Source organism: Carassius carassius, chromosome 38 (assembly GCF_963082965.1).
Source record: "Carassius carassius chromosome 38, fCarCar2.1, whole genome shotgun sequence".
NCBI lineage: Eukaryota > Metazoa > Chordata > Actinopteri > Cypriniformes > Cyprinidae > Carassius > Carassius carassius.
In genome coordinates, this window is record NC_081792.1 from 14952455 (window position 1) to 14968455 (window position 16001).

The following is a 16001-nucleotide window of genomic DNA, read 5'->3' on the forward strand; positions in this document are numbered from 1 at the left end:
AAAACATTTTTAAATATACATTAACTTTAAAAATACATTTAAGATTACAAAAAGCTAATTACATTTATTGTGGGCCTTTGGCTTTTAAAACATCTTCATGACAGGCACAGTATAAAAACTACACCACTTTGTGTTTATAAAAAAAAAAATGCAAGTGAATATACATCATGATGCATTTGGGATTCAAAATATCTTTTTAAAACATGTAATACAGAATTGTTTCAATATTGAATTTACTGTTCAATAAATTATCATTAAGCCAGAAATATTGTAGACAAACAATCCTTAATCTAGAGTTGTAAATTTTATACCCATAAAAAAAGTCTTATTCTTATAAACAAACCTTAAATCAGACTGGGACGGTGAGATTTATTTCACAGTTCAATCATATAAAACAAAAGAAAAACAAAAACAAAAAAACCATGATGCTCTTCCACCATATGACACTTTTAATATTTCATGGTTTACTTAAGGACATAAAGATTTATTGTTGGGATTAATATAGAGTGCAATTAAGCTATTTATGTTTAATAATAAAAAAATAAAAAATAAACATACTTATGATCAATAAAGGACACTTCCCCTTAAAAGGCTTAAAGTAAGGCAATGAATATAATGCAGTTATTAAATGAACAACAAAAATATTAACTCTGGGAAAAGTCATGTACCCAAGACTGCCTCGTATTTAAGACCCTTTGAGAAGTTGGGACCAGTGAAGAGGTTCTCAAATACACTATTGTCCCTGGAAAAACTGGACAAGATGCCCAATGAGTCTAACTGGCTGGTACTCTATGGTTCAGCATGAAGCTTTTCAGGCATGTGTGTGCGTGAAGTGTGTAAGGCTCTGTTTATATCATGTGATTCTGGCCACAGCTCTGTTGGTGAGGTGTATAAGAAGGGTGTGTATGATTATATGCATTTATTTCTTGGCAATGGCGGCAACAGCTTTCTTGGCGGCATCATCGAGGTCACTGGCAGAGGTGATGGGCAGCCCACTCTCAGACAGAATACGCTTCGCCTCCTGAACATTGGTTCCTGAACATCAGAACACTTTGGTTAATGGGGATCTTAAGCCTTCACTTTCATTTTGACACACACACACACACACACACACACACACACACACACACACACACACACACACACACACACACACACACACACACACACACACATAGAACCAGGTATGCATGGTATATTCTATTGGAATATGTTTAGGTCTAAAATATCATGAATTACATAATTCACACACACACACACACACACACACACACACACACACACACACATAGAACCAGGTATGCATGGTATATTCTATTGGAATATGTTTAGGTCTAAAATATCATGAATTACATAATTCAAAATAAAATATTTATAATATAATATAATATAATATAATATAATATAATATAATATAATATAATATAATATAATATAATATAATATAATTAATATAATATAATATAATATAATATAATATAATATAATATAATATAATATAATATAATATAATATAATATAATACTGATCAGTATCCATCCTTACATCCAAGGCCTAACAATGAAATCTGGCTATAGTTTAAGAAGGAAAAAAAGGTTGTTTTCTCAAAATGATTGGCAGGGCTGAGTTTGGGGAGTGTCTCTCTGCTGGTTTGAAGGCGCAGTAGTGTTGAAAAGGCTTTGGGATCATTCTATTGGCCGAAAAGGACAGGAAGCGTTCTATCGGTTGAATTGTAATGGGGCTGTTCGTCCCATTGGCTGGAGATGCAAGTGCTGCGTCCACCGGCCGGGGGGACATGTCGGTGCCAGCTGCAGACGTCCCGACTGAGCACACACTGTATCATTTTGCTTAGGCTGCCCTTGTGGTCTCTACAGTGACTCTGAATGTCACTGGACTCTGGCCCCCCAACACAGGGCCAAGGCCCGGGGCCAACACCATTAAACAAATCAGAAAACTAATCCACAGGGGTCAAAAGAATGAAGATAGACAGAAGTAAAGACAACGGAAGTTGTGAGATGTAAGTGAAGGAATAACAGACACATGTGAGAGGTGTGTGACTCTGCTGAGCCTCAGCGAACAGCTTTAGATGAGAGACGTGCTGATTTATTAGGTGAGTGTGGAGCTTAGGGAGAAAAGCTCTCATTCACACAATGTGTGTGTCAAAAACAAGCCTATAACAATCAAACAACAATCAAATGGAAAGAAGACCTTTCGATTGCTCCTGATACCGACTTCTGGACTCAAATTTGTAAAAATATTTTTTCCATGACTAAAAACATGGAACCAACCTTCAGCTCATACAGTATAAGACTCTTCATAGAATACACTACACTGGGGAAAGGCTGGCAAAAATGGGATTCACATCAGAAATTTGCTCACACTGCTCACAAAACTGTCCGGACACATATATCCAAGCCACATGGCACTGCCCACCCATTAAACACTTTTGGAAAGACGTCACTGAATCCCTGTCCCGCCTCCTGGGCTGCCGCATCCCATTATCCCCCTTACTCTGTCTACTAGGCGATCTATCAACTCTCAATCAGGAAATAACAAACAAAAGGATGCTCCTTGTAGCCTTAGCCATCGCCAAGAAAACTATCTTCCTGAACTGGAAATCCCGAAGCACTATTCACATAACACACTGGAAAAATCTGCTCATAGACTACATCTCCCTAGAATATTTTACACCTCATTACAACTGTATATCGGAACCTCAACACTCCAGATCAGACCTCATCCAACTATTACAAATCTGACACACTCATCCCGATTAATTATGTATTCATTTATTGTTATACATTTATACAAGATTTTAGTAATATTTATTATTAATATTTATTTATTTAATATTAGAGTATTTTCATTATTATAATTATTATTGACATTATGGTTATTAATATTTTCAATATCATAGAAACATTTAACAATGATGGCGATGTGGTGATAATTTGCTTGATATAAGGACGGTAATGGTATAACGTATATATTAAATGATTAAAGGGAAGTCGTGGCCTAATGGTTAGAGAGTCGGACTCCCAATCGAAAGGTTGTGAGTTCGAGTCCCGGGCCGGCAGGAATTGTGGGTGGGGGGAGTGCATGTACAGTTCTCTCTCCACCTTCAATACCACGACTTAGGTGCCCTTGAGCAAGGCATCGAACCCCCAACTGCTCCCCGGGCGCCGCAGCATAAATGGCTGCCCACTGCTCCGGGTGTGTGCTCACTGTGTGTGTGTGTTCACTGCTCTGTGTGTGTGCATTTCGGATGGGTTAAATGCAGAGCACAAATTCTGAGTATGGGTCACCATACTTGGCTGAATGTCACGTCACTTTTTCCCTTTTTTTTAAATGAAATAAATGAATAAATAAATGGATAAATGAAATGATGATGATAATAATGATATAAATATATAAAATATAAAAATATAACCAAATCAAGTCAACATCTAACACATACCACACATGATTTTAATGCACCAAATGCTGATTTTAATGCACTTCACCTTTTAAAGCACCACCTTAGTTTAGGCATACATACAAATAGTTACTGTACAGTGAATGAAAAGAAAGGGAAAGAAAAGGGCAGGAAGAAAAAAAGAAAAAAAAAAGAAAAGAAAGAGAAAAGAAAAAAGGGGAAAAGTAAAAAAGAAAAAGAAAAAAAATATATATACATATTTTTTTTTTTTTGCACACTGACACAGAAACTAGGAGAGGTGTGGTATGTGGTGTGTGTGTGTCACACGTGTGTGTATTGTTATTATTTTATTATTTGTTTTATTATTATTTATTATTACTATTGTTTTTATTATTATTATTATTATTACTATTGTTGTTGTTATTATATTATTATTTATATAACTATTGCAATTGTACTTTCAATACAAAATATTATCATCATCGCCATATTTAGTATTACTATTATTACTGTTATTACTGTTGCTATTATTATTGATATAAATGTTGTTATTATAAAAAAAAAAAAAAAAAAAAAAACAAGCCTATAAAAAATTGATTGTATTTTATTTTTTTACTTTAAGCCTCGTACACACACGGGGACGATTATCGTGTGCTTATTGCTGATGTTTTTCGACACGTCTTTTATGTTCATACCCAAATAATTTTCAATGTCCATGAGCCGAGTGAACGTGCAAATTCACTCCCTGACATTAGATGGCGCTTAATTAAAAACAGAAATACCCCGGTACACATCCAGTCCTAGATTTTTGTAGTCGCTGTCGCATTTGCCCTTTGTGTTCAGACACTATTGAGACCAGCTCCTCTACATTCATCTTGCCTCGATGCATCTTCTTGGTCTACTTACTTCCTCTAAGACAGTTTTTAATGCAGCACATCAAATCCCCCAAGTCCCCCCCCCCCCCCCCCCAAAAAAAAAAACGAGCCCGAGGCGTTTATTAAAAATTTTTAATAGGTGACAATTTTATGTATGCACACTCACATTGGCACCCTTTGTTTATTCACGAGGCGTTAAATGTCTGTGATAATCGAACATGATATTCATCCCCGGTGTGAGCTTTTAATTATTTTATATTGTTTTCAAATGAACGAAGAAGACATTTGAGCAAAATGCTGTTTAATAATGATTTGCTTTCCATTATGTTCCATTATAAAAATTTACTTTTAAAATAATAATACAAAAAATAAAATATTTAAACATTTTCCATTACATTTTGTACATTTATTTTAAAATTAAAAAATGTTTTTTTTTTACATTTTATTATTTCAGCATTTTTAGACTGATTGAACTTTTCTGTATATTATAATTATTCATATACTTATTTGAAAAAAAAAAATTCTATACATTTATGCTATTTTATATATATTTTGTTTTTAATAATTATATCTATTATACATATATTAATAAATATTTAACATTTTATTTTATTTAAAAACTAATTTAAACATTTGTCTAAACTCTTGTATATGTTATATAATAATGTATGTTTACTTTTAATATTACTTCTATAAACATTATATTTTGTTTTTAGTTCAACAACACTTAAATATACATTTTTAAATGTATTTTTATTTTTATGTATTCATGAATTAAAATTTACATTACACAGTGTACATTGTACAGTGCTAGTTTAGAAAATGACAAGGAAATAAAAGAAAAGGGGGAATGAAATCAGATCATAATGCGAGTCAGGCTAGAACTCGCATCGCCCACATGAGCACCCCAACACCATGGATCTACATGCAAACTGCTTAACCACAACTCCAATTCTTTTATGACCCATGTGGCCCTAAAAAGTGTTTGCATGAATGCATCATCCTGCATATTGGCCTTCATATTAATCTGAATCTGAGCTAAGCTACACACTTATAAATCTAAAATATCTCTATTCCAATGCACAAGTACCACTAAACGTACAGGTGTGTGTGTGTGTGTGTGTGTGTGTGTGTGTGGTGTTGTCTTGCAGTGTAATTATGACAATACTCGCTCTCTCAGGAGGGAGGATGTTCTAATCAATAGAAGCTTCATGAGGAATTCAATTACCAGCACCACTTAACTACTGATATTTCAGCGCTTTTGTCCGCTTGCACAATAACTCATTTCTAACACGTCTCCCGCATTTGGCAGCACAAAACAATCAATTGTATAATTTCATTAGTGAGCAGTGCAGTGTGCTGGGAGTATAGAATATCTGCCGACCGCCACTGCTCGACAATGCTGAGTCGTCTGAGGGCAGCGAGAGCAAACCTAAACAAATGCCACGAAAAATACTCCTACACGCTGAAAGTTTTTTTTTTTCACTGCCTGGTGGATCTTAGATGGCCTTTTGCGAGTCAAATCTCTGCATGCTATGTATGTGTCTGAATAAGTTCTGTATGTGGCAATATCTCATATATACTCCATTGATCTCAGCATCTAGGAACTGACACACACGCACACACACAGGTCTGTACTCGCTCACTGCCACTAGGTGCTGCAAGAGACTAACTTAACGCCAAAACCAAGCCCAATGACTCCATATGATTTAGCCTATGCCTCTGAACAAAGCTTGCATTAGAATATCTAATGTTTAAACATACATACTCATTATGGAACTGACAGAATATGATTATGAATAAGCATGCGCATACAAGAATAATGAGTTATGAAAGAAGCTTTATCAGAAATCTACTGAAATGTGAGTTATCATTTTAATGTATACAGCATTATCTTGACACTACCATTCAAAAGTTTGGGGTTAGGGTTAGGTTAATTGTTTTCATGCAATATCTTCATGAAACATGATCTTTACTTAGTATCCAAATGATTTTTGGCATAAAAGAAAAATCAATCATTTTGACCCATACAACGTATTTTTGGCTATTGCTGCAAATATACCCCAGTGACTTAAGATTGGTTTTGTGGTCCAGTGTCACATAGATGCTTCAAAACTCTTCAGTGCAGAGGATACTACTACATTTTACCATATTTCAATTCTTAATGAAGAATTTCCTAGATTACGCCACTACATTTGCTGAGAAATGTGCAAAATGCCAGTAGAATAACTAAAACTAATAAAACATTTTATAAAATCCCAAATATATGATTAGCCTTTAATTATTTTATGACTTTTAAAAGAATATGACTCATATATCATTCAAATTTAGAAGACTATCATGCAGAAATCATACTTTTGCATACTTTTCACATGCAACAGTAATTTTATGATATTTTTGGTACAATCAAGCAAATTCACGCTATTAAAAATAATATATTTTGTATCATGTCTTGTCTGATTACAATTTCAATGTATCTTTTTGCATCTATATGACATGCATAGCCAAAAAGAGTATCAAAATAAATCAAATTATTTCAGATTTAATTTTGCCCAATGTTTTTGAGTGAACAACTACTGTTGGCCTGAACTGAGCACCATTGATCCATCATGCTGAAGAACAAAACCAGGATCTTATACCCAAACAGGATGCTTTTTGTGTGTTTGTATAAAGGAGCTGATTGTGGAAAAGTTGGAAGAAGAGAGTACGTAGAGGTACATGCACACACACGCATATGAACCTGAAGTCTTTCTTGGAAAGGAGGGGCTTATGGAGAGGCTAGGGCAAGAAATGGGCCTGAATCAATAGGCAGCTAATACAACTTAACTCTAAGCTGGGAACCATCTTATAGCGATCTGTCAGACATGATCAGCCACAGACAGAGAGAAAGAAGAGACGATCGATCTGTAAGCAGCATGCTGCCACTTACACCCATTACTGAGGGCTTTCAGGCCACTGTGGCTAATTCACTTTTCCAGAGAGGGCAGGCGAATCTGAGCCACTATTGCTTCAAGGCATTTTCATTTGGATGGAAAATGTTTTGTGAAAATTGGGTGCCAGTAATTACTTTTGCACTATGTATGAAATCAAGGCTTTTAGTCATTTAATATAAAGGACTAGTTCACACAACCATGTTTTCACCATGAGTCTTCTGAAGCCATTTGATAGCTTCATTTGAGAAAAAGACAAGTGGCATTGCCCTCTTGACACCTGACACCTCTTTTTGGAGAAATTGTGAGAGAAGCAGTGATGTCTGTGAAAGAATCATTCTCTTGAATGATTGTCAGAATGACAGTCTTTTTTAAATGAATCCGTTGCACAATTATTCATTCAAGTTTTCAAGTTTATCTCACTAACTTAATGATTTGTTTGTAGCAGTTAACAGAGAGCTGTATGCAAAAGAGTGAACAGCTCAATTTTTAAAGTATCTCTTACTGTGTTCTTCTTAAAGGTGCGGACAACAATGAAATGTTTGGCAGGCAAAATAAGGTCAATTGTCTATTGTCAATAGTGTAGCAATGTATGAATCACAGCTCACAGCTTAAACTGTATTCAATGTCATGTCTGGCATTTTGCCACCATATTGGCCCACATGTGCTTTCCCCCTGAAAGTGTAAATATTATTAGAAACTACAAACAATAAGTATTTAATTGTGCTAAAAATCTTAGTGCTGCTCCTGTCCTATATTTAAGCAGTCATCAGAAGGATACGTTACAACATGGACAAACGAGAGGGAGAAAATTAATGGAGTGGAGTATATGTCTCTCTCCAGGCAAAACTACTCCGCTGTTTCCTGCCAATTATCCTAATGGCCAGATGGAAGCAGGCCGAGGCCCAGTGTCACATGAGCGCTTAGCATTAGCATACACAGGTGAGAGGTGCCTGGCTCCTCTGCTCCTCTCACTGCCACCAGTGAATGCTGTGGCATTACATGTTTGCTATCCAAAGTCAACAAACTCTATTCTTGACAGACAAGGGTTTGAATAGACCTAAAGGTTTTACAGGGCACATTTTAAAAACTAAGAGTTAAACGACAAATTATGATTCAAAAATGGTGAATTTTGGTATAAATGTTATTGTTTGGCCACACCCACCTTCGAGCCTGACCACTAGGGGAACCTTGAGCTCCAGTTCTCTGCAGGCCTTGGTTATGCCGTTAGCAATGATGGCACAGTTAACAATTCCTCCGAAGATGTTTACCAGGATAGCCTCTACCTGTGGAGAAAAAGGTTGAAAAAAAGATGCTTTATATGGATCAAGATAACACTTTATATGTGTTAGCAAATGCAGTGTTTAAAGGGATAATTCACCCAAAAATGAAAATGACCCCATGATTTACTCACCCTCAAGCCATGTATATGACTTTCTTCTTTCAGACGAATACAATCGGAGTTATATAAAAAAATGTCCTTGCGCTTCCAAGTTTATAGCCCGAAAAAGTGCATCCATCCATCATAAAAAGTGCTCCACATGGCTCCAGGGGGTTAATAACACCACCTGAAGTGAATCGATGTATTTGTGTAAGATTTAAAACTTTATAAACTGTAATCATAGCTTCTGTTAACTGTCGTAAGCGCGTTTATGAGAGAGCTGCATTCTAGTGGATGACGTAGTCATGATTCTGCCTTCATGTCCTGATTTTTCTCTAGTCTTGAGGCAGGATCATGACAGGCCCGTGTTTTGTGTACAAGCACATGGCCTTGTCTTTGGGCCATGTGCTTGTGTTGTCTCGTTCCCTTGCCCCGCCCCCCTTGTTACCCTAGTTTTGTCATCATTGTTTCACCTGTTCCACCTGTTGTGTTCATTAGTAGCCTCCCTTTATAACCTCGTGTGTTTCTCTGTCCCTTGGTCGGTTCATTGTTAAAGATTGCCAAATGTTGTCAAATATTGTCTAACATTGCGTGTCAATCTGTGTGAGATCTGTCTGTGAGTAAGTGTATTGAAAGTCTTGTCTAAGTAGTAGTGTGATCCTGTTTTTGTTATAGCGTAGTTAGTCAAGTGTTAGTCTAGTTTATCTCTTGTCAGTCTTGCCCTTGTTTTGCCCCCTCGTGGGTTTTGTTTTCCTGTTTTTGTATAATAAACTGTGTTGCTGTGACTACTGTCTGCATTTGGGTTCATCCTCCACTCCACCTCATAACAGAAAGAACCGACCAGCAAGGAACCCAGCAGACAGTATGTCCTCCTTTGTAGAGCACAACCCAGACGACCTTGCACAATGGTGGCACCGGGCTATCAACGATGCAAGGAATGGCAAGCTTCCAATTCCTCCCCAGGAAGAACGGTCCCTGATAGAGTACGCTCGGGTCGCGAACGAGAGGAGGCTGTTCCTACCTGATATCCTCCTCAACCGCTACCTCATAGCGGGTCTCAACGCTCCTCCACCCCTGGCAGAACGGGAGAAGCTGGTCTGCTGCTCGTTTGGTGACATGGTGGATTGTTTGTCGCTGAGGGAGTCGCGGGGTTCCACCTTGTCGTCACCATCACCCAAGCTGTCAGTGATCCCGGAGGGTTGTGTCCTGGCTGTGGTTACCCAGGGGAATCAGGCTGGCTCCACTTCCACCCCTGAGGCTTCAGTCGTCCCCGAAAGTCTCCGTGGCAAACGAGGGAGACGGACTTCGTGGGATTCTGCGTCGGAGTCATCCTCGGCTGAGTCAGCGCTGTCTGAGACTGCCCGTCCAACACAAGTCACAGATCCCGCTGAGCCTCACCCACCGGCCACATGTCCGGCTCTGTCTTCCACACCGCGACCAAAGAGGAAGAGGAGGAGAAAGGGAGCCTCTCGCCCTTCATCTCTGCCAGTCCCAGAGCCCGCTACTGCAAGCGCTGTTCTGAGCGCTGTCCCAGAGCCCGCTACTGCAAGCGCTGTCCTAAGCGCTGTTCCAGAGCCCGCTACTGCAAGCGCTGTTCCAGAGCCCGCTACTGCAAGCGCGTTTCCCGAGCCCACAGTTGTGAGCGCTGAGGAGAGAGCCGTGGCCGACACTGCAGCAGAAGCAGTGTTGCAGTCTGTCTCGGCTCGTCAGGAGATGCCTGTGGCCATTGCTGCCAGGACCCTGTCCGATTACTTGTCTCGTCTTGTCAAAATTCTTGAAGTCCCCGTCATGTCCAGTCCTGAGTCCGTGAGCGCCGAACCCCAGTCAGCTGCCGTGAGCGCCGAACCCCAGTCAGCTGCCGTGAGCGCCGAACCCCAGTCAACTGCCGTGAGCGCCGAACCCCAGTCAGCTGCCATGAGCGCCATACCCCTGTCAGCTGCCGGGAGCACAGTACCCCAGTCTGCTGCAGACGATGATCTCCCCGATTCAGAGATGGGGGGTTCTATTCTTGTTTCTGCTCCACAGTCACCCAAAGTATCCCCTGTCTTGTCTCCTGTTGTGTTACCTCCTGTCTCCCCTGTCAAGCTGCCTACTGTTTCCCCCAAGTCATCCCCTCATGTGTCTCCAGCCAAGTTTCCCCGGATTCCCAGTCCTCAGTCCTCGTCCCGGAGACCCAAGACCCCCAGTCCTCCCATCCACCCTGGACTGCCCTCTAAGAACTTTGTACTTCCCCCACCTCCTCTGCCTTGTTTATTGTTTTTGATTTTGCACCCTAACCCTGTGATTGTTTTTTCATGTTTGCCCTTAGTGTTATTTGTCATGTCTTGTTGGTTTGTGTCTTTGTCCCAGTCAGTCGTGTCCCGTGTTTGATGTTCCCTTGAGGAGCGTCTGGAAGCCGCTCCTTAAGGGAGGGGTTCTGTCATGATTCTGCCTTCATGTCCTGATTTTTCTCTAGTCTTGAGGCAGGATCATGACAGGCCCGTGTTTTGTGTACAAGCACATGGCCTTGTCTTTGGGCCATGTGCTTGTGTTGTCTCGTTCCCTTGCCCCGCCCCCCTTGTTACCCTAGTTTTGTCATCATTGTTTCACCTGTTCCACCTGTTGTGTTCATTAGTAGCCTCCCTTTATAACCTTGTGTGTTTCTCTGTCCCTTTGTCGGTTCATTGTTTAAGATTGCCAAATGTTGCCAACTGTTGTCAAATATTGTCTAACATTGCGTGTCAATCTGTGTGAGATCTGTCTGTGAGTAAGTGTATTGAAAGTCTTGTCTAAGTAGTAGTGTGTTCCTGTTTTTGTTATAGTGTAGTTAGTCAAGTGTTAGTCTAGTTTATCTCTCGTCAGTCTTGCCCTTGTTTTGCCCCCTCGTGGGTTTTGTTTTCCTGTTTTTGTATAATAAACTGTGTTGCTGTGACTACCGTCTGCATTTGGGTTCATCCTCCACTCCACCTCATAACAGACGTAGGATGCAGGGTGTAGCATAAGCTCTGGTGAAAAGTGACAAACGTGGAAGCACAAAGAAAACAAAACACCGGTCATGTACAGGATTTTGATATCAGCCAAGACGAGACTGGTTTTCCTTTTGCTGTAAAACACAAAACTTGGTTTTCAAGAGACAAGCTTATTCTCACTGGAAGTTACGCTATGTCCTATGTCATCCGCTAGAACACCACTCTCTAGTAAATATGGATTTTTTTTTATGGATTCGCTTTGAATGGCCTTTATTAACCCAGAACCGTGTAGAGTTCTTTTTATGATGGATGCACTTTACTGAACTTCAAAATTCTGAACACCCATTCACAGCCATTATAAAGCTTGGAAAAGTCAGGACATTTTTTAATATAACACCAACTGTATTCGTCTGAAAAAAGAAAGTCATTTACACCTAGGATGGCTTGAGGGAGAGTACATTTTCATTTTTGGGTAAACTATACCTTTAAGCAGATAAATAAGCAAAAAAAAGTAAAACCTTCAGGGTTCTCATGACTGGAGAAAACCCTGAACCTCATATGAATAAAGACCAGCTACCTAATAGGCTATTAGCACTAGCATTCTAAAAAACCTTTATGGGGCTGGAAAAGAGATTTGAGGTGCTTAAGTCCTGAAATGAGCAGCCCACCTGAGGAGAAACTATATATTTGAGTCTAGCACGGTATTAGCTGTGCTAACAATGCTATATAATTCCCCAAACGAAAACAAGAAGATTATATCTTACACAATCCAACAATAATTAACAAATTTATAACATCAAGTCAAAGGGATATTACAGTGCAAACACATATGTCCATACACATATTGAATTTTTAACAGTTCATTAATGTGTTACACTGGTGTGAATGTGTTACTAGGTAGGAATTTAAATTACTCAATGACAATTCATTTCTTTCAAATTAGCAAGTCAACAGATCAGATTAATTTGGCATGTTTACTCATAATCTATGCCAATCTGTAGCAGTGACTGCTGGCTGCATTCGGTGGTAATGATGTTTACATGGTTAGAGAGGAAATCTGAGGATCAGAGAGATACTGCCAGATTCACTCATAAATGCTGGTATTAACCTTGCTGGTTAGAACCTGGAGTTCCTTATTTTGTGAATTGTATATTCTCAACATGAATTCAGGCACTGAGTAAGGCAGTGGCAGCTCGTCGAGAGAGGCAGGGGAGGCACAGCTTCCCCAAAATTTTGAGGAATTGTAATTTCACAGTTGTAATACCATAATGTGAAAACGACGCTTTTCTATCGCGACTGTGACAAATCTGCTGATGTAATTACAACTGCTATATTATAGAGAAGGAGAGGGGGAGGCCGGGGAAGAGTTGAGCTCTCGTGTCTCCTTTGGTAAAAAAAATTGCTAATCACCATTGAGTGTTCATTTTCGGCGCTGAGAAGTGTTTAGAAAAGTAACCTCATAGGGCAGACTAGCCTCCCTTCTGGTATTCTCCCTTCTGGATACGTAAATTACGTGATATTAGTTTGAATGTCTCCTGCTGCCACTGCGCTGATAATTTAAAGTACCAAGCACTTATGAGTAGCGATCATTTGATTGCGAATATTTGATTGCCGACAGATTTACCAAGCTGTCATTCAAACAGTATATCTTCAAATGTAAAAATAAAGGGAGCTACACTAAGTAGACAGCCTAAAGGCCCTTTATACCACCGCGGGTACCGCCGCTGCGGCGTCTGTAAAGTGCATTTGCAGCTTTTGACCGCTGAGTGGCGCTTTAACCACAAGTTATCAAACAAGCGCATCACAGCACATTTTCGCAAATAGACGTCAGTTTTGCCTCGCTGATGTGTTACATTTGACGGCTTCAGTCACGGAAAATTAAAGAAAAAGACTATAGTTAAAATATTTAATATATTTAAAATGTAATATTCACAGATGAAAGTTTGGTACTTATGAAGTCATGTGCATTTATTAGAACGAATTCAAGCAGGATAAATGTCAAGCCTGTGCCTGAACCTGTGATTATATTTTCTCTAAGCTACATGGTATTTTAGATTTGATACATTTAAAAGGTGTGCAGTATTATTTATATTATATGAATTATGTGTTATATTATTCAAAAGAAATTGTGGTTTACTTTGCATCTGAGCATTAAAAGTGGTAGCCTATTTTAGGGGGGTAGGCTACATGGATTAATATGCAATGTCAATATTTTCATATATTATGCCTATATTTTAATTTATATTTTAAAATTCTTTTAATAAAACAACATGCATTTTTGTTATTCGTTACCTGTCGTTTATTTTGACAGATAACTTCTTGGAAAAAAGACATTTGTCTGTAAACTGATTAAGAAATTGTTGCATGTTTAAACGTGAAGTGCTGTATAATTTCATTCACATTAATTATGCCTAATTAGCCTAAAACAAGAAATGAATAAATTAAACCTGCACGATTTAGCTAAATCTTTGAAACTCTAAAGAATGGACGGATTAATAAACCGTCCTCACGATTAAACTCAAGTTCTCTCATTATAATCAACAAATTGCACACAATGTAAAAAAATAGCTTCATTAACTGACAACATAAGTGATTTTAAAGGGAGCCTTCTTTACTTGCTTTTAGTGCTGGGCGATAGCATATGGCCTAAAAAAAAAAAAATCTGATTTATGATTTAAATCGATTTTAAAATCAATATTCAAATGACAAATACATTTTTCAAAACAAGTTTTAATATAGTTATAAACTTATAACTGTTTTTATTATATATTATTTTTATTATTATTTATTTTTTGTTAATACTAGCCCATCAGCTGTGCAAATTTTGTTTGTGAGGAAAATAACAGTAAATTTTTGTCAGTTATTTTATCTAAACAGATCGATTAATTTCTTCAAGATTTCAAAATCAAATAGCCTACTGATAATGTAGTAGCACTGTAAGATCACATTTGTTTGAATGCATTATTGCTAAAGCGATTGTAAGTGAATGTGCTTTATCTGTTTAAATCATGCTTTAACCCGAAAATAATCAGTAAAAGAAACAGACAAACTCATATAGCCTTTAACATCCCGCTCGACTATTGCAGTCATAATAACCTGATCAAGCCATAGCTAAATATGTTTAACATGAATTCTTGCTGAATATGCAATTATATTACGGCTGTTGGCATGAATTGTACTCGTGATGGAGGCTCCAGTCAGAATCACACCGCTCTGCTCATCCTCTGCTCGGCGGCGTGTCTCTTTCAGACTCGCGGTGGAGGGTTGTGTCACTCTGAACTACGGGAGAACTGAGTGGTGCGTCGGTGGATTTTAAAAAGAAAACATTTGTTTGTTTTCATTCAAACAAACCGCTGTAAATTACAAATTCGAGTTAATTGATAAAATAGATTTATCACCCAGCCCTACTTGCTTTCATATTATTAAAAAAAAAAAAAATGCAGCTGCATTTAAATGCAGGTGTGTAAAATATGTGCAAGATTTGCACTGCACGTGTGATGGTAGATGTGCAGCTTTTATTCTTATTTATTTTATCTTCATTACAAATCTTGTTTGGTTTCATTTTGGATAATTGCATGTAAAAAAATAATTACATTGTAATGCAAAATGTGAATTAATATTCATATGCAAGTATTTGTGCAAAAATTATTAATGCGCATTAATGACAGGGAGCATAAATATTCAACATTCAACAATCTGTGAATGTTGCATTTCTCTGTCGGAGAGAGCCAGCACTGTGAATTTCATCTTGCAGCAGACAAGAAAACATTTGTTTATTAAAAATAATTAAAATTTCTCATTTTTCACATTAGGCTACTTCTGCATGTAGCTACTTTATGGCAAACTTAATGCATGTGCTTGAGTGCGGAATATATTAAGATTTGATTATGTAAATTTAATATAAACCTCTGATTAGTTGAATATAACAAATGAACGACTAGAAATAGAAAAATCTTATGTGGGGACAGACCATTTTTTAGTCTATAACCAAAACACAGTCCTAAACAGTCCTATATAAACCGGTTCAGCAACTTTGAAAGCCTCATACACTGTTCATATGAAAGAGCAAGAGATTTACACCTTTGTCTCGACCCCCACAAGCCATACATAACTACCCCCAAAAACCCGACCCCCTCCAGCTGAACAGAATTCGGTCTGTGTTTTGGCTCCGAGGAACAGTGTGTTACTCGGCTGAAACATGCCTGCACTCAGCAGCACTACTCTTTGTATTCATTATATTCTCGCAGCCCATATTATTATTTTCACAAGACCATAATGATAATGAGATAATGAGAGAGAGAGAGAGAGAGAGAGAGAGAACCAGTCTAGGGCTATTCTTAAACTTGGAGCTCATTATATTGAAGTACAAATCCAAACACCAGAAATGTTATGCATTTTATGAATAATGAAATGTTATGAAAAGTATGCATTTTATTTATTCACATGCAGTAT

At 38.1% G+C, this 16001-nt stretch overlaps 1 protein-coding gene across 1 annotated transcript in view; it reads right to left on the reverse strand.

Annotated features, from left to right (window-relative positions):
- Positions 1–721: 721 nt before the first annotated feature.
- Positions 722–16001, reverse strand: part of LOC132119398 (succinate--CoA ligase [GDP-forming] subunit beta, mitochondrial) — a 113095-nt gene continuing 97815 nt past the window's right edge. The window contains exons 10-11 of the mRNA XM_059529306.1: positions 8386–8506; positions 722–1035 (exon numbers count right to left, since the gene is read on the reverse strand). Coding sequence (XP_059385289.1) covers positions 920–1035; positions 8386–8506 — 237 coding nt within the window. The 3' untranslated portion in view covers positions 722–919. The remainder of the gene's footprint in view (positions 1036–8385; positions 8507–16001) is intronic.